We start from the raw sequence: 25,539 nt of genomic DNA on the forward strand, positions 1-25,539 counted from the left end.
AAAAATAATGCCGACTGATGTGACTACTATACTTACGGCCGGAAAGAGTTAAGGACTTTAAAGATAAATTCAATAATTAATATAGTCGAATAGAACACAAGTTTTAAATAGATTAAAGCTGTAATTGTGGGTGTAAAACATACCATATGGGACATGCATGCTCATTCGGGAACTCTTATCCTGTGTGAATCGACATATCATTTGTTCACATGGAGGATGAGATATGGATTTCAGCTTCTCTTGCTCGATGAGCATTACTTCCGTCGGCTGCATCGGTTCTTCGCTCATAACATCATATTCATATGTCAGATGTTCTCCGCATCTGACCGCTACAGTATCGTCCGCCAAAAGCTTTACTGAGTCGCTAATACGACACAATTTAGGAGCACCTTTATACATTCTGTCCATTTTATAATGAGACACGCACACAGACTAGTATGAAAACTGTTTGTGATAAGCGCTGATAAAATTTTCTAACAAATACTAGTAACTTAAGCGGAAGGCGAATGATCGTTCACTCAACGAAAACTGGACAAGAACTGAGCAAAATTCATGTTCAGATATCCCAGTTCATCCCTTCCGCTCAGTCGTAGGGAAGAACCTATCCCTTCTCAAAGGGCGTTTCAAGTAAGCTCCTGTTGTTTTCTACCTGAGCCTTTCCTTTCTCCCCGTTTTTTTTTATTCACTAAATGCAGAACTGAAAGATCACCTTGGACTACGAACTTTCTTTATCTTCGAATAGAAATCTAAACACTGCAAGATATCAGATTGCTCAAATATTTACAGTTCTAATAAAATACGAAATAAGATGTACAATACCGATGGGAAACGGGAAAAATGAAAGGGTCAGGTAGAAAACGACAGGAGCTTACTTGAAACGCTCTTTGAGAAGAGATGAGTCCTTCCCTACGACTGAGAGGAAGGGATGAACTGGGATATACCGGCTGGTGTTTCAGATCACCAGATTTACCAGATTTTTTACCAGATTTACCAGATATTAACGCGACATTTTAGAAAAAGATATTTCAGACAAAAGTTGTAGGGCTTCAAAGGATCTATTTACTGACGCTATTGTACGTACATAGATCCTTTGAAGCCTTTTTGTCTGAAATATTTTCCTCTAAAATGTCGCGTTAACGAAAACATGGATCGCTTCGAAGGACGAGTCGTTTTTCCGACACGGAATGTAACAATTGCCAGACAGATGGGAAAAAATAATAGCAAGCGGTGGCTAATACTTTGATTAGTGTACTTTTTCATGTTTTTCATACTACAGTCTTTTTTTGGAAGAAAAAGGCGGACCGAATAAATTCACACACCTAATATGTAGCAAAAAAAATAAAATATTCGATGAAAGAACACTATGCGATTCTACGCTACCGCGTATCGTAATTACCCGATAATTCAAATATGGCTCCATTACATCCAATTAAATATTAGTAGAGAATGGTTAACAAAATAATGATTCTGTGTGTTTTAGAGGAATTCGGAGAAGGAAATAGAGCTACGCATTCTTACATTAAATTTTATCTTTAGCACGGCACATTATATAAAATTAATAAACTATTAGATGAGGCCAAATAAGCTTAAAATGAATACACATACAAAGGATCGCACTGTAAACGTACTTTATTAATAAAAAAATCTATAAAAGTGGTCCGTAGCTTACGAAGGCGTAACTTAAAAAAGTTACCAAAATGTAAATAATTTAAACAGATGCTTTTATTTAAAATAAATATCTATAACTATCTGTGTCCTCATCAACACAAAGTCCGGTAACCGTTAAAATTTTTGGTGAGGAGGTATATTTTGTTCATGAAGCGTTAATTTTTGAATCAGAGTCTTCGGTATTTCCAACTTCTCTATATCTGCCGCCGTCAAGTTTCCGTCCTTCTTCTTCATGTGCTGGATAATAACTTCGCGACATAATCCTTGTAATGAGGGTACTGTAAACAGACAGTATAATGTTAAAATAACAAGAGAATGGTTCTTTAATGCTATTTGGCGAATCGACATAATTCCTCCGTGACGTACCGCTGTATATCGGAATCGTCCGAAATTGAAGCATTGACTCCATCATTCGCATATATAGGTATACTGGTTTTCCCGGTGTTAAGGGAAATATTTCCCATCGAACGACATTTTTAGAAATCGTGAATCCAATTCCTTCGGACTTGTCGTTCATTATGTAAAGTATGCCTGTACGATCACCCGGTAGATTCGTCCTTTGATGAGAGAACCGAGTGGACTGGTCTGTATGATAATACGAATTTGGAACACAGTCCCATATGTATCGCTGTAAAATATTAAGTACATTGGACGCGTGAAACTTATGTACTTCATTTTCATCTCCTTCATACCACGTGCAAATAAATTGCGTTAATTCAGTCTGAATTGCACTTGAAACGCAAAATGAACCTGAAAATGGAACAGTAAAATAAAGAATAATAAATTATTGTTCAATGGATGCACGATGTGTTATATATTCTCTATACGTCTAACTATGTACATACACACATTTATTGTATCTAATGGATAATTTAACACTTTAACAAATATTTTCTTATCGAAATATTATTATACTGCCAAATTCAACGATATTAAAATCAAAAAATATATATAATGCTACTGTTGTATGATACATTTTCTTCAAACAGTTTTATTGTGTAAAGATACGATAATGTAGATACGAAGAATGAAAGAAACATATATACTTTATCGGCGCAAATTTAATTGGAAGCAAAATATATCGATTTAACTCTCTCTCCGGTCAGAACTCAGGATATTCTCAGCAAGACTGTTTTACCGTTGCGTTAAATATGCCGGGATGTTTGTAAAAATTATATTCCGAAATTTCTAAAAGGAGACAAGAGCCTAGTGAATATGAAGATGTGCGGTAATGCTGACAATTTTATATCACCGCGTAACATGCATAAGAAAGGCGGGGTTACATATCGGCTATTATTACGAAATTTACCAAAGAAAACTATATATATAAATCTAAATGAAATATCGAATACCATGGTAGTGTAAATAATATGCACATAGCTTAAGCAAACTCGTTTGAATAAAATTTATACGTTTTTTAGGCAATAATTGACGAAGCGTGCATGATATAAAAATAATGCCGACCGATGTGACTACCATACTTACGACCGGATCATACGACCGGAAAGTGTTAAGACACTTTAAAGGTACATTCAGTAATTAATATAGTCGAATAGAACACAAGTTTTAAATAGATTAAAGTAATTGTAGTTGTAAAACATACCATGTGGGACATACATGTCCATTCGGGAACTTTTATCCTGTACGAATCGACATATCAATTGTTCAAATGGAGGATGAGGTATGGATTTCAGCTTCTCTTGCTCGATGAGCATTACTTCCATCGGCTGCATCGGTTCTTCGCTCATAACATCATATTCATATGTCAGATGTTCTCCGCATCTGACCGCTATAGTATTGTCCGCCAAAAGCTTAACTGAGTCGCTAATACGACACAATTTAGGAGCACCTTCATACATTCTGTCCATTTTATAATGAGACACGCACACACACTAGTATGAAAACTGTTTGTGATATGCGCTGATAAAATTTTCTAACAAATACTAGTAACTTCAGCGGAAGGCGAATGAACGTTCACTCAACGAAAACTAGACAAGAACTGAGCAAAATTCACGTTCAAATATTCCAGTTCATACCTTCCGGTCAGTCGTAGGGAAGAACCTATCCCTTCTCAAAGGGCGTTTCAAGTAAGCTCCTGTTGTTTTCTACCTTAGACTTTCCTTTTTCCTCGTTTTTTTTATTCACTATAATGCAGAACTGAGAGATCACCTTGGACTAGGAATTTTCTTTATCTCCGAATATAAATCTAAACACTGCAAGATAACAGATTGCTCAAATATTTCCAGTTGTAATAAAATACGCAATAAGATATACAACACCGACGGGAAACGGGAAAAATGAAAGGGTCAGGTAGAAAACGACAGGAGCTTACTTGAAACGGTCTTTGAGAAGAGATAGGTTCTTCCCTACGACTGAGAGGAAGGGATGAACTGGCATATACCGGCTGGTGTTTCAGATCACCAGGGTTACCGGATCTTTTCGTTAACGCGACATTTTGGAAAAAAGTGTTTCAGACAAAATTTGTAGGGCTTCAAAGGATCTATGTTCTGACACTATTGTACGTACACAGATCCTTTGAGTCCTTTTGTCTGAAATATTTTCCTCTAATAAGCATTAACGCGGTAAAATCGGGTGACCCGTGTGGTCTGAAACACTTGGTATATTTGTACATGAACGTCGCTTAGTATACACATGAAGTAACATTGAACTTTGTAATCGGCAATTTACAAGCAGGAGAAGTATGAAAATCTAAATTAAAAGTCGTTTAGCAAAATAACAAAGACAACAAGACATAACAAAGATGATAATTTATAAATCAAATGTTATTTTTTATATCCGTGAGCGGAACTAATTTTTTGAGTATCCAGAATCGCCCAGCGCTGGGCGCGGGTGCGTGAATTATGCGACTCGATATTTCGCTGATGCGATAGTAAAGACATGATGAAAGTATTTTCATTCACCTCTCACAATTACAGTGATTTAATATCAGTTAGAAGTGTAACAAATGACAGTCGTCCGAGCCGAGTCGTTAAATGAAGTTAAAGTGGATACACACATGCAAAGGCTTGTTAACTGTAAACGTACTTTTATCAATAAAAAGATCTGTAAAAGTTGCTCATAGCTACTTAAAAAGGCTTAAAAATCACTTTGAGAGCTATTTTTTTCTACATATGAGAGTTCAGAATATGAACTACAAGAAAGTCACATACATGATTTGCATCTCCAATATATATTTTTTAAAATTGCAAATAATAATTTGTCAGAATTGCAAAAAAATGATTTGTTGCGGTAACTGTTTGATTTGTTCCTCGTACAATTATCAACAAACAGCAAGCGTTCGTTTATTGCGACAACTGCAGAAGTCTTTTTCTCAGTGCGCGGATACAATCGTCCAGTGTGCCAAACAATCGCCCGAGAGCGGATTTCGCGGAAGAGCAAGTCTGTCTTTCAGGCGCGAGTCTCGAAGAATCGAAACTTTCTCAATGAAAGCTGTCAAACGGCCCGAGAACTGCAAGTTCCGCGGAGGATCTTGACAGCTGAATTCCATCCGCGCGGGCGCGGAGATGAGATCGCCCGGCCTTCTGTCTCATTCGTGACGAAAGAAAAGTTTGGAGTAAGTTTGGAGTAAGAACGACGCCGTATGCTGACTGATTCGCGCTTAACGTAGCGAAAGAACTCGGCGAAAATAAATCTCCCCGTGCTTCGCGCTGGCCCGCCGTTCTCCATTGCGATCGCGTGCGCGGCCGCGTGATGTGCGCGAAATTGTTGATACACGATCGAGATTCGACGAGAAATCTCGAGTAACGTCGCGTGCGATACCGCCTAGACGATGTACATCAAACCGTACACGTGTTCCGGGCGTGTACGTGTGCAGCAGATAAGAGTGACATTAGCATATACGCGATTAGCGTACATGCCGTAAATCATCCGGCGCTTAAGTTATTTTATCCTCTTTATTGCGGAAACGATTTAGATGAAAAATCGCCGCGAGCGCGCCGGCGCGGCGAGGCCGGGAATCAAGCGTGTGCGTAAAATTATATTTTATCGCGAAACTTTCTTCTCCTCGATAACGAGGAAACCCGGACAAGCACGTGCGCAGGCAAGATCGAGGAGAAGAGTATCAAAGCTCCATGTCTTCGGCATGCGCGCGGAACCGCGGTCGCGATGTACCTTCTGCTCAAAAAGTGCCCGGAATCGGGCGATGAAACACAAAATATTCAGTTATTCAGGTAAATTTATTTTGTCGCCTTCAAAATAGTTCCCAGTCTGCAACACGCATACGCCAAAGCTTAATCCAATCTTCGAAACACTTTTCATAAGCCGATTTTGGTATGGCCTTGAGTCCCTTCGGCGAATTCTCTTTTACTGCCTTAATCGTCTCAAGACGCTTATCATGGAGCGGCATTTTGAGTTTTGGGAAGAGAAAAAAGTACAGGGTGCCATATCTGGCTAGTACGGTGCGTGCAAAATGATATTAGTCAAGCGTTTGGCCAAACAGTCATGTACAAGAAGCGATAGCGCATTATTGTAATGTGAAAATCCGTGAGTTGTCTTCGGTCAAAATGACATGGACACGCTTAAAAGATATTCTATTCGTAAAGTGACTTTTCCCATAGTTTCACGTTCTAAGCGAAGCCCTGTCAGGAAAAGAATTTCTCTTTCGACAAAGCGTTTAAAGTGAACCATTCATCGAAAATTTTTTGGGTCTATGCATAACTCCGTAGTGAAATTCCGACGAGATGTCGTTCGCAGTTGTTTTTCCGCTCGCACATGTGTCAAACATATGAAGTGTCGTGCATTAAGTGAAAGCTGATATTTGTGCTGACATTTTAAGAAAGTATTTATTCATCGAGATCCGTGACATATACGAAGTTTAATTATATTTTGAACAAGGAAAAAAAAAACGTGTATTTTCGGTGCATTTCGCTTTTTTATTTCCGAAAAGGCAAAATCGCGTGGCAAATTCACAAAAAGATATGCGCCGTGTACGGAGAGAATGCCGTAAGCGAAAGTGTGTGTCGGAAGTGGTTTGCGAAATTTCGTTGCGGAGATTTTGATCTCCAAGGTGCTCCTCGCTCTGATCGGCCAGTCACTGCTAATGTCGATCAAATCAAGGCTTTAATCGACTCCGACCGGCATTTGACGACTACAGAGATCGGACATAACCTCAACATTGATGAATCAACTGTTTCGAGACATTTACGGAAGCTTAGGATGGTAAATAAGCTAGATGTTTGAGTGCCGCACGAACTGAGCGAAAAAAATTTAATGGACCGAATTTCAGCTTGCGATTTGCTGTTCAAACGCCACCAAAACGAACTATTTTTAAAGCGGATGATCACTGGCGATGAAAAGTGGATTGTCTACAACAATGTCAGTCGAAAAAGATCACGGTGGAGGCGCGGGAAGGCTGCTCAGATGGTCGCAAAGGCTGGATTACACCCGAAGAAGGTAATGTTCTGTATCTGGTGGGATTGGAAAGGAATCGTCTATTATGAACTGCTGCCACCCAACAAAACGATTGATTCGACCAATTACTGCTCACAACTGGCCAAATTAAAGCGAGCAATCGATCAGAAGCGGCCCGAATTGGCGAACAGAAAGTGCGTTGTGTTCCAGGACAATACTAGACCACACGTTTCTCTGATGACCCGGCAAAAGTTATTGCGGTTTGGGTGGGATGTTTCGGTGCATCCACCGTATAGTCCGGACCTTACACCTTCAGATTATCACTTCATATCATATCATATCATGTTCCGGGCGCTACAGAACAATTTGAATAATAAAACCTTGAGTTCCCTGGACGTCCTCAAAAACCACTTGGATGACTTTTGCCCAAATATCTCACAATTTCTATGAAAGAGGGATAATGAAGCTCGTGGAGAGATGGCAGAAAGTCATTGAACCGAATGGAACATATTTAGTTGATTAAAATCGCTTTTTTTGCTAAATATTTTGCGTTTGAAATTTATTCGAGTTTCGCTGCGGAATTATGCATAGACCCATATTAGATATTTTAACTGTTTTCCTTTTCTTTCAAAAGGATTTTCTCTTATATCAATTAATTTTTCTCTCGCATGAAGAGGAATATGTTGGTTTGAATGTCGGCTTCTTTGTTCAGTCATGCTCCACCTCCAGACATGAGCGAAAAAATAATCATACATTCATGGCTCAGAATATTTGGAACACTTTTGTAAAAAAGGTATGTGTGTTATTGTAACATATAACGAAGATAATTTACCCATATTTGGTCAAATACAATTTATAATCTATTGCAAGAAGTTGAATGATATATTCTTTCTTTTAACTAGGTTTTATACAATTGGTTATGATGAACATCTTTGCAGCTATGAAGTCCATAACAAAACTAATTGGAAATTTATTTATTATTACGTGTGTGAATTAATTCGGTCCAGCTAGCGGTCAATTGCTGTACTATTGTAATTTTCTAACTTCTAATGTCTGCAAAAAGCTTCATTTTTTAGATTTGATATCTGGCAATAATATTCAGTGATAAACGTTTGGGTTTGTAACAATAATATCGTGTTTATTTGATTCGAAAATGTCGAAATTCGAGCCAAAAAAGCATCATTTCCGGGAAGTTCTCATTTTCTGTTTTCATTTGAAGAAAACAGCCGCTGAAGCTCATCGAATGCTCGTAGAAGCTTATGGTGAAAGTGCTCCCACCGATAAATCATGCAGAAAATGGTTTCGACGTTTCAAAAATGATGATTTCAGTGTCGGTGACAAATCTCGTCCAGGTCAGCTGAAGGAGTTCGAGGACGAGGAATTGCAGGCGCTAATCGATAAAAATCCGTGTCAATCGCAACATGAGCTCGCGCAATTGTTGAATGTTGATCAATCAACAATATCTGTGCGTTTGGCAGCCATGGAAAAGATTTACAAAGGAGGAAGATGGGTGTCATACGACCTGAAAGAAAGAGACACCAAGAGGCGAAAAGCCATGTCTGAAATTTTGCTTGCCACGCAAAAAAGAAAAGGTGTTTTGCATTGTATTGTGATTGGAGACGAAAAGTGAATATATTTCGATAATCCCAAACAAAGGAAATCCATTAGCGACCCCGGAAAACCATCCACATCGATACCAAAGCAGAATATTCACGGCAAGAAAGTAATGCTCTGTATATGATGGGACCAGAAAGGTGTAGTGTATCATGAACTATTAAAACAGAGCCAAACCATCACTGCCGAACTTTACCAACAACAATTGATCCGTTTAAGCAACGCATTGAAGAATAAGCGGCCGGAATATGCAAAGAGACAAGACAAAGTGATCTTCCAGCACGATAACGCTCGGCCACATGTTGGAAAGATTGTGAAGGCCATTTTGGAAGCACTTGGGACGTTTTATCTCACCCGTCATATTCACCAGACATTGCTTCATCCGATTATCACTTGTTCAGATCAATGGCGTACGGGCTTTCGGACTTCAACAATTATGAAAAAATAGAGAAATGGCTCAATGAATGGATCGCTTCGAAGGACGAGTCGTTTTTCCGTCACGGAATGCAACAACTGCCAGACAGATGGGAAAAAATAATAGCAAGCGATGGTAAATACTTTGATTAGTATACTTTTTCATATTTTTCATACTAAAGTCATTTTTTGGATGAAAAAAGCGGACCGAATTAATTCACACACCTAATATGTAGCAAAACACATAGAATACTCGATGAAAGCACACTATGCGATTCTACGCTACCGCGTATCATAATTACCCGATAATTCAAATATGGCTCCATTACATCCAATTAAATATTAATAGAGAAGGATTAACAAAATAATAATTCTGTGTGTTTTAGAGGAATTCGGAGGAGGAAATAGGACAACGCATTATTACATTAATTGTTATCTTTAGCACGGCACATTATATAAAATTAATAAACTGTTAAATGAGGCCAAATAAGGTTAAAATGAATACACATACATAGGATCGCACTATAAACGTACTTTATTAATAAAAAGTCTATAAAAGTGGTCCGTAGCTTACGAAGGCGTAACTTAAAAAAGTTACCAAAAAGTAAATAATTTAAACAGATGCTCTTATTTGAATTAATTAACTGTAACTGTCTGTGCCTTCATCAGCATAAAAATGGCAATCTTTAGAGGAGGAGAATTATTTTGTTCGTGAAGCGTTAATTTTTGAATCAGAGTCTTCGGTATTTCCAACTTCTCTATATTTGCCGCCGTCAAGTGTCCGTCCTTCCTCTTCATATGCTGGAAAATGACTTCGCGACATAATCCTTGTAATGAGGGTACTGTAAACAGACAGTATAATGTTTAAATAACAAGAGAATGGTTCTTTAATGCTATTTGGCGAATCGACATAATTCCTTCGTGACATACCGTTGTATAACGGAATCGTCCGAAATTGAAGCATTGACTCCATCATTCGCATATATAGGTATACTGGTTTTCCCGGTGATAAAGGAAACCTTTCCCATCGAACGGCATTTTTAGAAATCGTGAATCCAATTCCTTCGGGCCTGTTGTTCACTATGTAAAATATGCCTATACAATCACCCGGTAGATTCGTCCTGTGATAATCGAACATCCCAAACTGGTTTGTACGATAATACGAATTTGGAACACAGTCCCATATGTATCGCTGTAAAATATTAAGTACATTGGACGTGTGAAACTTATGTATTTTATCTTCATCTCCAATATAGCACGAGTAAATAAAGTGCATTAAATGAGACTGAATTGAACTTGTAACCATAAATGCACCTGAAAATGAAACAATAAAAATAAAGAATAATAAATTATTGTTCAATGAATGCACGATGTGTTATAAATTCTGGATACGTCTAACTATGTATATACACACATTTATTATATCTAATGGATAATTTAACACTTTAACAAATATTTTCTTATCGAAATATTATTATACTGCTAAATTCAACGATATTAATATAAAAAAAAGTATATAATGCTACTGTTGTATAATACACTTTCTTCACACAGTTTTATTGTTTAAAGATACGATAATGGAGATACGAAGAATGAAGGAAACATCTATACGTTATCGGCGCAAATTTAATTGGAAGCAAAATATATCGATTTAACTCTTTTTCCGGTCAGAACTCAGGATATTCTCAGCAAGACTATTTTACCGTTGCGGTAAATATGCTGGGGTGTTTGTAAAAATTATATATCGAAATGTCTAAAAGGGGACAAGAGCCTAGTGAATATGAAGATGTGCAAAGAAGTAATGGTGACAATTTTATATCACCGCGTAACATGCGTAAGAAAGCTGGGGTTACGTAACAGCGATTGTTTCGAAATATACCAAAGAAAACTATAGATAAATCTAAATGAAATATCGAATACCAAGGTAGTGTACATAATATGCACATTGCTTAAGCAAACTCGTTTGAATAAAATTTATACGTTTTTTAGGCAATAATTGACTAAGCGTGCGTGATATAAAAATAATGCCGACCGATGTGACTACTATACTTACGGCCGGAAAGAGTTAAGGATTTTAAAGATACATTCAATAATTAATATAGTCGAATAGAACACAAGTTTTAAATAGATTAAAGCTGTAATTGTAGGTGTAAAACATACCACATGGGACATTTATGCTCATTCGGGGACTTTTTTCCTGTGTGAATCGACATATCATTTGTTCACGTGGAGGAAATATGGATTTCAGCTTCTCCTGTTCAATGAGCATTACTTCCATCGGCTGCATCGGTTTTTCGCTCATAACATTATATTCAGGTACTACATTTTCTCCGCATTTGACCGCTACAGTATCGTCCGCCAAAAGCTTAACTGAGTCGTTAATACGACACAATTTAGGAGCACCTTCATACATTCTATCCATTTTATAATGAGACACGCATACACACTAGTATGAAAACTGTTTGTGACAAGCGCTGATAAAATTTTCTAACAAATACTAGCAACTTTAGCGGAAAACATATGAACGTTCACTCCACGAAAGCTGGGCAAGAACTAAGCGAAATTCACGTTCAGGTATCTCAGTTCATCCCTTCCGCTCAGTTGTAGGGAAGAACCTATCTCTTCTCAAAGCGCCTTTCCTCTAGTATGTCTCTGTTGTTTTCTACCTGAGCCTTTCCTTTTTCCCCGTTTTTTTTATTCACTAAAAGCAGAACTGGAAGATCACCTTGGACTAGGAACTTTTTTTATCTTCGAATAGAAATCTAAACACTGAAAGATATCAGATTTCTCAAATCAGATTGCTCAAATATTCCAATTTCTAATAAAATACGAAATAAGATGTACAACACCGATGGGAAACGGGAAAAATGGAAAGGTCAAGTAGAAAACGATAGGAGCTTACTTGAAACGCTCTTTAAGAAGAGATAGGTTCTTCCCTACGACTGAGCGGAAGGGATGAACTGGCATATACCGGCGGGTTTTCCGATCACCAGCGTTACCGGATTTTTTCGTTAACGCGACATTTTAGAAAAAAATATTTCAGACAAAAGTTGTAGGGCTTCAAAGGATCTATGTACTGACGCTATTGTACGTACATAGATCCTTTGAAGCCTTTTTGCCTGAAATATTTTCCTCTAAAATATCGCGTTAACGAAAACATGGATCGCTTCGCAGGACGAGTCGTTTTTCCGTCACGGAATGCAACAACTGCCAGACAGATGGGAAAAAATAATAGCAAGCGATGACAAATACTTTGATTGGTGTATTTTTTCATGTTTTTTCATACTAAAGTCTTTTTTGGAAGAAAAAAACAGACCGAATTAATTCACATACCTAAAATAATGATCTTATTTCATTCATGCTTACTTATTGTAAAACTGGAACTAGAAATACATCTATATAGTATATTACTTTTCGTTGTACACTATAATAAATTTTTTCATAATAATTAGTATTACCAGCAAGAATAAATACAGTAAGAATAAATAATAATCGTCTTAAAAAAAGATTAAATAATCTGTGTGTATAAGAGGAAATTTATATTAAAATCAATAAGATTTATTGATTTTAATATAAATTTATTATTACATTATATTATACATATAATATATAATCTCTTTAACTTTAAGGATAATATATTTATATTTTCCTCTTAATCTTACAAGGGGAGAACGCATCGACCGGGAAACGGCTTGGAACGAAACTTACGGAGTTAATAGTACTTGACTACTAATGACTCATGGTAATAGCATACGACGCAATATCTCTTCGTTTTCGAGAAAAAACAATCTAAAGAAAAGAGCCAACAAAGTGTACGAGTTAGTAAGAGAGGTATTCGACGAAGCGACGTAGCGCAGCAACGAAGGTAACGGAGTACCGGGCTGGACGGCTGAGGTTCAATCCCTGCTGTATAATTTTTTTTTATTCTGTAAGCATAAAAATGAAACAGAAAACATTAATAAGTAATAAAACTGCGTTTCTTAAATATATTAGTGTTTGTTAAATATATGATATTATTAATGATTTAAATTGCAAAAAGACCGCAAATCTTATCTATAAAATATATAGTGTATGAGAAAATTTTTATATAATAATTGCAATGGAAATAGGAATAAAAATATTGTTATGAAATATATAGGAATGCTATTAACCCTTTGCGGTCGATGCCGCCACAGTGGCGGCATTCGCAAGTCATCGTAGAAGTCGATGCCGCCAGGCTGGCATTCATGATCGCCTGGCGTGCGGCACGGCAAATGAGGCTAGCGATAATGAAAGAAAACTATTCTCCCGATGCTAGATTCAAATGTTTAGATCAACTTACAGATATCCATGTTTATCGATCTCTTCGAAATCGGCCGATCGCAAAGGGTTAAACTAGTATGAGATAATTTTTCGTAATCTTATATCGTATATATAAAATATTTATTTCTGTTGCAACTCTCTATGTTGTATTGAAGTCGTGTTGTGTTGAAGTTATGTTGTGTCTTTATCTCTTCTGGCAATCCCCCTCCAAAAACTTCCTTTGTGTCATTCTAAACGATCGTTAAGAATGACGAAATGATTCGAGCATCGGAACAGTCATCAGTAGAGCAAGCGGCAGTGTGCGTTTACTAGTGATACAGAGCAATTCGATGATCATATTTAATATATCATAACAATGTCAGAGAATCCTTCAACAAGCAAAATAGTTGATGTAGAATCGCTAGAAGAAAGATCTTTTGAAAATGAAGATTTTAAAGGTGAATTCACTAATGCTCTCGTATATGCGAATTTTATTTACGAGAATAATGAATTATTATCGAAAAATCCTCCAGCGAAAATATAATATATTTTTACTCCTATTTCCATTGCAATTATTATATAAAAATTTTCTCATACACTATATATTTTATAGATAAGATTTACGGTTTTTTTGCAATTTAAATTATTAATAGTATATTTAACAAACACTAATATATTTAAGAAACGCAGTTTTATTACTTATTAATGTTTTCTGCTTCATTTTTATGCTTACAGAATAAAAAAAAATTATACAGCAGGGATTGAACCTCAGCCCGGCAGCCCGGTACTCCGTTATCTTCGCTGCTGCGCTACGTCGCTTCGTTGAATACCCCTCTTGCTAACTCGTACACTTTGTTGGCTCTTTTCTTTAGACCGCTTTTTCTCGAAAACGAAGAGGTATTGCATCGTATGCTATTACCATGAGTTATTAGTAGTCAAGTACTATTAACTCCGTAAGTTTCGTTCCAAACCGTTTCCCGGTCGATGCGCCCTCCCCTTGTTAGAGAAATCCTCTTGAGGTCATATATAAGAATAAAATCCTCTAAAATTTAAATGATTTCGCTTGTTTTGAAATTACTTTTTTTTGAGTGCAGAGCCATTTGATATGTTAAGCTCGGCATGAATCTCTTTCACTCATACGATTTTCAAACACTAACTTTTTCACTGTTTTAACGTTTTTGTCGTGGATGGCGACCAGAACGAAACAAGTCTTTGACGGCTGTGCAACCCTCTTTGAACAATTTATTCCACTCATGCCTGTGTTTTTGGAATACACTTATCTCCATATGCCTTTTATAGCACTTTCAGCGCGTCTGCATAAGAAATTTCATCGAAAACACACAACTCAATGCAATCTCTTTGCTCTGCAATATTCGACATCGTAAAAATCACAGATGTTACCTGAAGTCGACCGATAGACAGCTACCACGGACGACCTAATTGAAAAAATCACGCTCTAATTCGGTACGGAAGTTAAATACAGTGACACCAACTTAATCACAAAAGAATTTTGAAATATCATAAACGCACGTCACTTAAATGAGTGATTCCAGCTACTTTTTGAGCAGAGAAGGTATTAAACATGAAATATAAGGATTTCGGTGTGTCCCCGCGATCTCTCATTCCCCGACCGTCTCCAATCCCACCTTCGTAACGAACTCGGTTATTTATGCAAGCCGGAGATTCGTTCACGATGAGAATCTCGCGCTACTGATCGGAAAAGCGATCGGAGCTTTAATTACGGAAAAATCGAGTCGAATCCGTCGTTAGGGTGAAGGCGGTCGCTCGTTCCCGGGACACCCTGTACGTAAGCTCATGCATATTAATCGCCACGACGAGACGTTGATCCGCCTTAACAAAGCCACGGGGCCCGGGGGCGAAAGGACGAAAGCGTCGAAAGTTACAAATCATTCGACGGCAATTTTACGACGACGACGACGACGACGACGACGACGGCGACGGCGACGACGACGACGTATCCGCGAGCGCGGGCGCGGGCGCGCGTATGTTAATTATTAGCCCTCGACGCGCGGGCGCCGCTAATTATGCGCACATGAGCGGCGTCACGTGCCGCGAATTAATCGCGGCTCGACGCTGCGTGTGCGGTGTTACTGTCGTTTACACGCTTCTAAGAGCCATTAAGTTAAACGCCGGGAATTTTCGCCGCAGCTCGCGGCACGACGAGACGGACGGACGGACGTATTACCTTCTCTCGGGCCGCTGCGCTCAATAATTAACGCGCCGTATCGTCCGTTTACGAACCCGTCCGACTTCTCGGGTGCCTGTTGGATTAAAAATACAGAGAGAAAGAGGCAGAGAGAGAGAGAGAGAGAGAGAGAGAGAGAGAGGGAGGGAGCGAGGGAGGGGAAAAGAGGGTAAAATCTAGCGTAAGCGACAGCATCGAGCCTTGAAGATAAAAATTGCAGCTCGTAGTCAAGCTCGTAGTGTACGCGGTATATCCCGGTGAGAAGAGCAACAAAATAAGGGTAGCAAAGGGGAGAGAAAAACTGGCGCGTTGCTCGGGACAGGGACGTTGGTCGAAAATTCATACGTATTTTGCCTCTCCCCGACGAAAAATTAATCGCGGATATTTGTCGGCGCGCATTACGCGCATCTGCTAAATTAAACTCGAACAGTCGACGCTCCCCGGGCGCCTGTTACTTTCCAAAAGGAAGGAACAGAGACGGAGGGAAGGAAGGGATAGAAGAGAGTGCTGTAAGCGGCAGCGCAACAGCCACGAGAGTAAAAATTGCATTATGTAAGTGGCGCGATCGCAGCGTGTTGTGTTCGGGAATGACACGGCAGCGGAGCGTGACGACATCATTAATTTGCGCTCGATATTTTTGTGCGTCGGAGATTTCATTAGGGAAACGCAGCTGGCGTACGCAATTTTGTACGCAAAACGCGAAATATCATCATCAATTCTCGCAATTCTCGGGCGAAGCGCGCCGGGCGGCGTAGCTTAAATTTGTGTGCCCTGCGAATCTGTGTATCATCCTGGAAACGGGAGGGAGGCGCTCTTTCTTTCCCCTACCTTTCCTATCTCTCTCTTCTTGCAAGCTGATGTTCTAGGGATGGGTGCGATACAATAGAAAATATCGATATTTCATATCGATACGTATCGTAAATAGAAATATCGATACATTAACACGTTGACTGCCACGGAATTTTTCACGATTCCGGTCTAAGGAGCCAATTTGATTTAATCATGTTATATTATTAAAAACTTTAATAATAGTACATAGTAATAATCAAAAAGCTTAAAAAATGTTTTTTTTTTAAAAAAACATTTTTTATTCTCTTTCCTGAGGCCATCTATTCATATTTACACTGTTATGCTATGAGTTTCCTCGTAGCTGTACAAATATGGCAAGTAATGAAGGGACGAGATAACTCGTAGTAGGCGTCCTGTACCGCGATTCTGTAACTCGTTATTGGAGTTAACGACACTTTCGTTATCGTTGCGCAGCTTTTCTACGGTATACAAAAGCTGCGCAACGATAACGAAAGTGTCGTTAACTCCAATAACGAGTTACAGAATCACGGTACTGTGCTGCGATTCTGTAACTCGTTATTGGAGTTAACGACACTTTCGTTATCGTTGCGCAGCTTTTGTATACCGTAGAAAAGCTGCGCAACAATAACGAAACTGTCGTTAACTCCAATAACGAGTTACAGAATCGGAGCGCTAGGCAAGTAAACAACCTACGAGATATCTCGTAGTTGGCAGTCAACGTGTTAAAAATATCGAATAAAAAATATCGATATTAGTAATATCGATACCACTAATATCCTTATTCTTGACTATGTATCTACTATATATTTATTTATTGATTTATACTTGTTTATACTAAAATCTATTATAGTTACCGTTTTTGGAATGCGTCAGAAATAGATGTATTCCTAGTCATTTCATAGAAAAAAAGGAAGGAATCCAGTTACATTGACGAATTGGCTCAATCGTTGTATTTTCTGAACGCAGCCTTATATTTAAGTCCGTCTTAAGTTGATGTTTAGATACTATGTAACCAATGAAATGATCCATACAATATCTGAAGATAAACTTAAGACGGTCTTAAATATAAGATCCGACTATGAATACCGGCCTAAATGTGTGCAGATTAAAAATATTATTTGTTTAGTTTCAGCGACATTTTCGTTTAAGACGGAGTGTTTTTAACAAATTACATGATATGTACTCAAATTCAGAAAGCTTCTTAAATTACCCGCACTCAGGTTAGCATAAAAGTACGCACTCCGAGCAATAAGCGCTTAATAACAAAAAGTTATTAGGCACTGGAACGGAGCGAGTGCATGTCAATCGAATTCGCCATTAATTTGCAACGGTTTGCGACAATTGGGAACTGAGAATGGCTGTGGTTGGTAGCGCTAGTTCCAAAAGTTTCGGTACGCTAAAATTCTCGCCCAATACTAATGATTCGTATTGAATTATATCGGAAGTCCGATATTGCTCTTGAAATATCGATACACAGTAATATCGAAAAGAAAAAGATCGATACAAAATACCGATATTTAAATCCAAAAGTATCGATATTTTAAAATATCGATACTTTTATCGCCCATCCCTATAATGTTCCGTTCAGATGCGGCGATTTCCGTCGAAGCCGAAGGACCATCTGATCCTCCGCGGTTTTTCTCGAAGACGCCGCCGCCGCGCGTCTCCCCGCCGCAGCGCACCGCGATCTATCGCGTTAGGAAATTCTGGCCGCGTATTACGAGAACGCTATTCGTCCACGCATTACGGCAATTTCCATTCCGCCGGGAGGGGAAACGCCAGCGAGTAACCCCGCAACGGGGCGCGATGATTAATGGCCGATATGTTACGCCGAAACTTTCCTTAATATTCCGTACATTCCCGGCGTTTCGATTTACGCGTCCGGGAGAGAGTGAGCGACGGAGAGAGAAAGCGACTACGCTTCGCGTTCATTTCCACGCCCTTCGGGCGCGCAGCCACTCCTAAATTATTTCTCTCCGCGTTGAAGGGAACGTTTTGATATTCTGAATATATGTATATTCAATAAACTCCCGCGGGTGCTCTTAGCGCGCGCGCGCTCGTCCCTCACACCAGCGGACCGATAACGATTCCGAACGAACGCGAGGATGCTTTCCCGTCTATCCTGCGGTATTCCGCGGGATAAGTGCGAGTCGAGCACGAACCGAGCACGTGGATGCGCACAGACACACCCGAAAGAGAGTAGACGGCGGGCTCAAATATCTCGCTGATTCTGATGACCCGCTGAGATACCTCGCGAGCCGCGGTTGCTGGCCGGGGCAGGGGCTGGGGGCAAAGAAAATTCTGCAAACACACACAGTAGAAAAGAGGGGGGGGGGGGGAAGGAGGGAGGGCGAAAGAAGGAGACAGCGTATCGGAGCCGAGCGATAAGCCGCGCTTTAATCAAGCCAGAAGTTACCCCGATATCATCGTTATTACACGCCGCTTCGACCACGATAAATTACAGGGGTTGCTGGTGCACTCACTCTTGTCTGCCGGAGCTCCCCCCGAGTCGCGGGGCGCGGCTGTTTGCGACCACCGCGCAGTAACTCTAACGAGACTAACGAGCTCTTGTCTCTGACTATTCGCCGATACTATTCTCCCGGTCCAAGGAGCCCTCGTTAGCCCTGAAAACACGCCGACTCGACGTCTTTTCGTCGGGCGTGCCGACGTCGTGCGTCGCTTCTAACCCTTTCGGGGGCACTTTTGCCTCTGACAAGGAAACATACCCAACTGTCCCCCACCGATTTTCATGGGCATTGGATATTTTCTAGAGCATCAAGAAACATTACATACATATTCTTTTTTATGTGCTTGTCTAGAGGTTTCGGGGTCGAAACCACCCCTTGAAGAAGACGGACTTTGTCGTTGTTATTTAATATCTCATAAAATATATGAGGTATATAAGAAAGTGTTTCAGACAAAAGTTTTACAGTATTTTATATTCTCTCCATCGGTCTAGTCAAATTTTTCAAAATGCGACATTGTACCCCCTCCTCCTTCCCCTTCTTCGTTATCTTCGCAAATTTTTAAATTTCTGTAAGGACAAAAATTAAAAAGCATATATATATATATAGATTTGGCATTATATATATATATATATGTTTTTTTGGCAAAACTACATGATTAATAACTTCGCGTTATACGCACCGCATTGTACGAGCAGGTAGATACTGTACGTAACGTTGCGTTATTTCTCTTCACTTGCGCTATGCTTTATTACTACTTGCGCATATTTTCTACTACATACTACAAGATTAAACGAATTAATTCTAATGATATAATATGCAATATATTATACGAAATTATACGAAAAAGACATGAGCAAAGATAAATGTGAATATATAACACATACATTATCCGCAATTATATGCAAATTCTGTATTGTTTCTTTCAAATATATTGTTAAATATATATTATATATTATTCTTCTACAATATTATTTTTCTACAATTTATTATATTATTCCTCTCTACTTTGTTTCCTCATATTATATTACTACTTCATAATTTGTCCGAAGCTCTCCGTTAGCTTTTCTTTGACAATTGGCAAATGATATGTTGTATTTTCACACTAAATGCTTCTGAGCAAATTGCGATACCGCGCACATTTGCTACTGTTGTTATATATTCACATTTATCTTTGCTCACGTCTATATTTCGTATAATACATTGCATATCATATCATTAGAATTAATTCGTTTAATCTTGTAGTATGTTGTAAAAAATATGTGCAAGTAGTAATAAAGCATAGCGCAAGAGTGAAGCATAGTGAAGCATAATGAAGCATAGTGAAGAGAAATAACGCAACGTTACGTGCAGTACCTACCTACTCGTACACACAACGCGGTGCCTATAACGCAAAGTTATTAAATCATATAGTTTTGCCAGAAATTGAATCGAGGAACTGTATTATTATTATATATGGATGGTCTCGGCATTAAATGTTCTTTAATTTTTGTCCTTACAAAAATTTAAAAATTTGCGAAGGTAACGGAGAGGGGGGAGGGGGAGGGGGTACAGTATTGCATTTTGAAAAATTTTGCTGGACCGATAGAAAGAGTATAAAATACTGTAAAACTTTTGTCTGAAACACTTTCTCATATTCACTTCATATTTTGTGAGATATTAAATAACAACGAAAAAGTCCGTTTTCTTCAAGGGGTGGTTCCGACCCCTAAACCTCGAGATAGGAACATAAAAGAAATACGTATCTAATGTTTCTTGATGCTCTATAAAATATCAAATGCCCATCAAAATCGGTAAGGGACGGTTGGGTATGGGTTTCCTTGTGAGAGAGCGGCGGCGAGAGGGCGTGAAGCGATTCGTCGTCGAACGTCGGTAATAATGCACGAGCCGGAAAGTCGAAACAGAAACACGTGAATGAATGAATAACGCGAGCGAATAATGCCCGCCGGGAGTGTGCGCTCGCGACGAGAGTTTCTCGCCGGGCCGTTTGACCGTTCACGAGGAGGAAATAGAAAGCCGCGAGATTCACGGGTAGCCGCGCGCGCGCTCATCGTTACGCTATCGATTCCGACCGAATAAATTAGGCATCCCCGATACGCCGACGTCGTGTGTGACGTTAGCGGCGGAGTCGAAAGGTTAATCAAGCAATATCGTTCGGGCGCGCGCGACGGCAGCGGAGGAATATAACTTACGACGGCGCGCTGGAAAGATTTCACGTAGGAGAGAATCAGAGTTTTATTGTTATTGATGCTGGCATTAACGACAGTGGCGTGACATTGTCGCTGCCGTGAAATTATATGTGCGTTGCCGCGACTTTCATTGTATTAGGAGTGTGATTTAGTTTCGTGAGTTTTGCAAAAGGTGAGCACTACTGTCAGTTTTGTCGAAGATACTCCAGTCACAGCTATTGTTTCTTCATACTTTAATATTAATCCATGATATTTACTAACATACGCATACATAGTACAAGTCGTGTTAATACCAATTTAAAAATGGAGCTTCCTAAAGAGCATTTTTGATATGCGTTGCTTTTATTTCTTAATCAGAAGAAAATGGCGGCTTAATCAGAAGAAAATGAGCTTCACTCATAGAATTCTGATGGAAATTTATGGTGATGTTGCTCCATCAATTAAGACATGCGAATATTGGTTTAGATTTTAGATTATTCAAAAGTGATGATTTGAATGTTAACGACAAAGATCGCTCGGGACAAGCGGAAAGACTTGAAAATGCAGTTTTGGAAGCATTATTGGACGAAAAACCGGCACCATCCGTTTCAGAACTTGCCAGAGCATTAAATGTTGACCGTACAACAATTACTAAACATTTACATGATACGGGAAAGATTTACAAAGAAGGAAAATGTGTTCCATATCAGTTATCGGAAAATGCTATTGCGAACCGGTTGAACATTTGTATTCCGTTGATCGCCAGATGAAAAATAAAGAGTTTTTTGTATCAAATTGTTATTGAGGATGAAAAATGAGTCTATTTTAATAATCTCAAACGGAAAAAGTCATGAGTTGACCCCATGGCCAACTAGCAACATTCACTTCGAGACGCAATATTCACGGTTCAAAGGTATTGTTATTCAAAGGTATTTGGTGGGATCAAGAAGGTGTTGTGTACTATGAACTGTTAAATCCGAACGAAACTGTTATCACTGTTCATAATCAATAATTATACAAACTGAAGCGAGCATTAGACCAAAACCAATCATCAGTTGCGAGTAAACGACGCAAAGTGATCCTTCTTCACGACAATGCTCAACCTCATGTTGTATTACCAGTGAAGCAATTGTTATTAGAGCTGGAATGGGAAGTCTTACCACACCCAGCGTATCCTCCAAACATTTCTCCATCCGATTACCACTTGTTCCGGTCGATGCAACGGTCGATCTTCTAAAGCAGGGTTTCTCAACCTTTTTTGTATTTCGTACCCCTGAAAATTTATTAATGAACCTTCGCACTCGCTACAAAAGAAAATCATTCGTATGTTTTATAGTAAAAATTAATTATTAGGGTTTTGAGGTAAGAAGTTAATTTATAATAATTTGTTATTACATAGTATTATTTTATAGAAATTAACTATTATTTTTATAAAATTACTATCCATGGTATCAAGCTTCGCATAGTGATACATAGTAATGAATATATACGTACAGATACGTAAAAAATATATAATTTTAATAACATTTCTTTCAATTTGATTGTAAAAATGCCGGATTATTCCAGAATTCACCTGAATCGTTATTAATTAATTTAATATTAATTAAATATTAATAATCATTATTAATCACTTTTCCTCGCACCCCTAAGAATGTTTCTTTGCGCCTCCGGTTGAGAACCCCTGCTTTAGAGGATACACACTTTCATAACTTCGAACAAGTGCAAGAAATTTGTCGAAAATTGGATCAACTCCAAAGAAGAATCTTTTTATCGTCGCGGAATCCACCTCTTGCCAGAAAGATGTGAACGAATTGTAGAAAACGAAGGAAAATATTTTGATTAAAGTATTCGTTCATTATCTTGTTTGAGTAAATCAGTTCTTCCTTAAAACCTCAAAACTAGATTACACTCCTAATATTATGATCGATATACGAAGTGACTGGATTCTCCTCCGTCTCGCACACACACACGCACACGCATATATTTACGCATCTATTTACGCTGATGGGGCTGCAGAACTGTCGATCACACCGGAGCGCCGCGGCTGGCAAAAATCATGCTCGTCGAGCATCTTCAGAAAACCGCTTCAAAGGGGTAATTAGGGAGCGCCTGGATCGAGCGGTCGACGCCGGGGGGTGAGAAAGAGAAAGAGAGAGGAAAAGAGAGTGAGAGAGGGAGAAGAAAAGGGAGAGTGAGAGAGCTCTCGATTCACTCCGTAATTATCGAGCCGTGCAAACTTCATGAATACATGCAGGTGGTTCAAAGCGGACCGCTTTGTTCCGCAAAGTCGATATAGCGGCGCGGGGCAGGGGGGGGAGGGAGAAGGAGGAAATAAGAGGACGCGGTCCTGGAACTAACGAGAATCCTTCTTCCCGAGTGTGGCGGTTGCTTGTTCCCCTTCGAATGTCCTTAAATTTCGCCGAAACATTATGGAAATGAAATCTGAGGGCTCGACTCGACTCAACAACGACGACGACGACAACGACGACGGCGACGACGAGCTTAACCACGTTATTATAACTTACACATTAGCATACGCAATCGGATCATCGCAAGAGGAGGCGTCTTAACGAGCATCGCGACGTCGGGCGTCGCGCTTGAATTACGTAAGAGCCCGACGACGACGACGACGACGAGTTGGCTCGCGGCGATTTGCAATCGGGGCGAAGACGGCCCCGAAAGCATCCTCGGTAAACCGTCCCAAGTAAACATTCGCGATTACCATGACGTGAGATTATCGGTGATGCAGAGTCCACGACTTTTTTAATTACGCCGTGTCGAATTAGTGAATAAATTTACGTTGAACTCGCATCATGCGACGAGACGCAAATTTTCCGTCATATTTGTCGACGCTGCGACAAATTTGCTGAAAATTACTCTGATATTTTTCCATCGCCTCTTACGACTTACTTTCTTTCATATCTTTCTCGTATTCCCATTTCATGCTCGAGTAAAAAAATTAATAGGGCTCTGGTAAGGACCTGATTAATTTTCCCGAACATTAATCGGGCCCTAGTAGGGATAAAAAGACAAGGGCTCTACAAGATGTGCAACAAATGGTCCAACGGATCTTTATAAGGCAATATTAATACGAAATATTTTTTTTGCTTATTGCTCGAGTAAAATTCGTTCTTTTCATTCCAAGAAATTTAGACTGTAATTTCTTTATTTCTTTATAACCTTGTTGGTATACAATAAGAATTCTTTATTTTAAAAATATAGCATTCTTTACACATAAAAATCCTGCTACTGTTTTTATCAAAGTTTGCTGCATTTCACGACAAAGGCAATATTAGAAAAATCCTTGGAAGAGACTAATGAATATGGCGACTAATAAAACTAATAAAATTTGTTTTTAATTGCGGTATAATTTTTTAATGGAAAAATATTTAAAAGGACCAGATAGAGAGCATACCTACTAAAACAATACTAAACTATGACAATTTTATTACACGCTTCAGATTTTATTAATTTTCTACAACAAAACTTGATTTTGTATATCTAAAGCATCCTTAAAAGATCTTTTAAGGCCCACATCAGTTTTCCATGTTAAAGCGTTATTTAGTAAAATCTAAAGCATCCCTAAATCCTTTTAAGGCCCTCCTCGGTTTTCCTTATCAAAGCTTTATTTCGTAAGGTATCCCTAAAAGATTCATCTCGGGACTTGATGTGGTAATAATGAGGTATCCCATTTTACTTTCAGCTTTATCGGGACTTTATGCTTCATGAGGATGGTCTTAACAAGTTTTTGCTCGCGCGTTTCTATTTCATTCAATACGATAAAACGTGACTGCTGTATGAAGCGCTCAGGAACGGTTTGAATCAAATTGGACTTGCAAATCGACCAGCACGATTGTCGCTAAATTTACCTGTCGCGTCCGCTTCACCCCTCGCGTTGCGTTCCGTCTCGAACCACCCCGATGACCGCCAAGTTCGACGCTTTTAATTGCGTTTGATTCTCGCTCGATTCGCTGCACTTTGCGTCTTCGAGCTTTGCGGTTTCCCGGGCGAAAAGCCTCGCTCCTGCACCTCTTCGTTCTCCACCCCATGGTGAATTCACTCTCCGGTCACGACGCCCTCGCAAGAAATTCCCCACGTCAGTTCGACGACGCGTCTCTTCGTCTTTCGGTTTCCGCTCACGTAGGGACGCCTTGAGTCTGCGGAAGGGAGGAAGAGAAAGGACGATTCAATCGTCGTCCTCGTCGGCGGCGGCAGTGGTGGTGGCAACGGCGATGACGCGGGCGCAGTCGACGAAATATTTATTTCGCGGAAAACCCTCCGCCCTCTTGAAGATTGATAAGCGCGGATCGCGAGGAGCGTCCGTCTCGTCGCGAGTAAATATGCATTGCGACGGTGGAGCTTGCGAATGGCGTGCGAATGCAGCTTGCACATAACTGCCGGGGCGCGTAGCTGCGAGCGCAGTACGTGAGGCGGTTTCTCGCCGAGGCCGCAGCAGAAATCACGGCAGCCCTGCGGATGATGGAGGTGAATAAAAAGTGTGTAAAGAATAATATAAAGTCGCCGTTTGTAAATTTTATGAGAT

General features: G+C 39.4%; 2 protein-coding genes across 4 annotated transcripts in view; one reads left to right on the top strand and one right to left on the bottom strand.

Annotated features, from left to right (window-relative positions):
• Window positions 1-25,539, top strand: part of LOC105181335 (putative uncharacterized protein DDB_G0277255) — a 228,730-nt gene that overhangs the window by 173,341 nt on the left and 29,850 nt on the right. The window lies entirely within an intron of this gene.
• LOC109503670 (uncharacterized) lies at window positions 9,640-10,328 on the bottom strand. The gene is made up of 2 exons (XM_025306427.1): window positions 9,997-10,328; window positions 9,640-9,908 (listed from the first exon to the last, which is right to left on the bottom strand). The coding sequence occupies exons 1-2, from the start codon at window positions 10,202-10,204 to the stop codon at window positions 9,703-9,705; spliced, it is 414 nt and encodes a 137-aa protein (XP_025162212.1). The 5' UTR covers window positions 10,205-10,328; the 3' UTR covers window positions 9,640-9,702.

This window comes from Harpegnathos saltator, unplaced genomic scaffold, assembly GCF_003227715.2.
Source record: "Harpegnathos saltator strain DR-91 unplaced genomic scaffold, Hsal_v8.6 scaffold124, whole genome shotgun sequence".
Lineage (NCBI taxonomy): Eukaryota > Metazoa > Arthropoda > Insecta > Hymenoptera > Formicidae > Harpegnathos > Harpegnathos saltator.

Coding starts and splice junctions, on each gene's coding strand:
- LOC109503670 (XM_025306427.1), bottom strand. CDS start 10,204: ATGTTCGATTATCACAGGACGAATCTACCGGGTGATTGTATAGGCATA. Junction 9,909..9,996: donor GACGATTCCGTTATACAACG/GTATGTCACGAA, acceptor GTCTGTTTACAG/TACCCTCATTACAAGGATTA.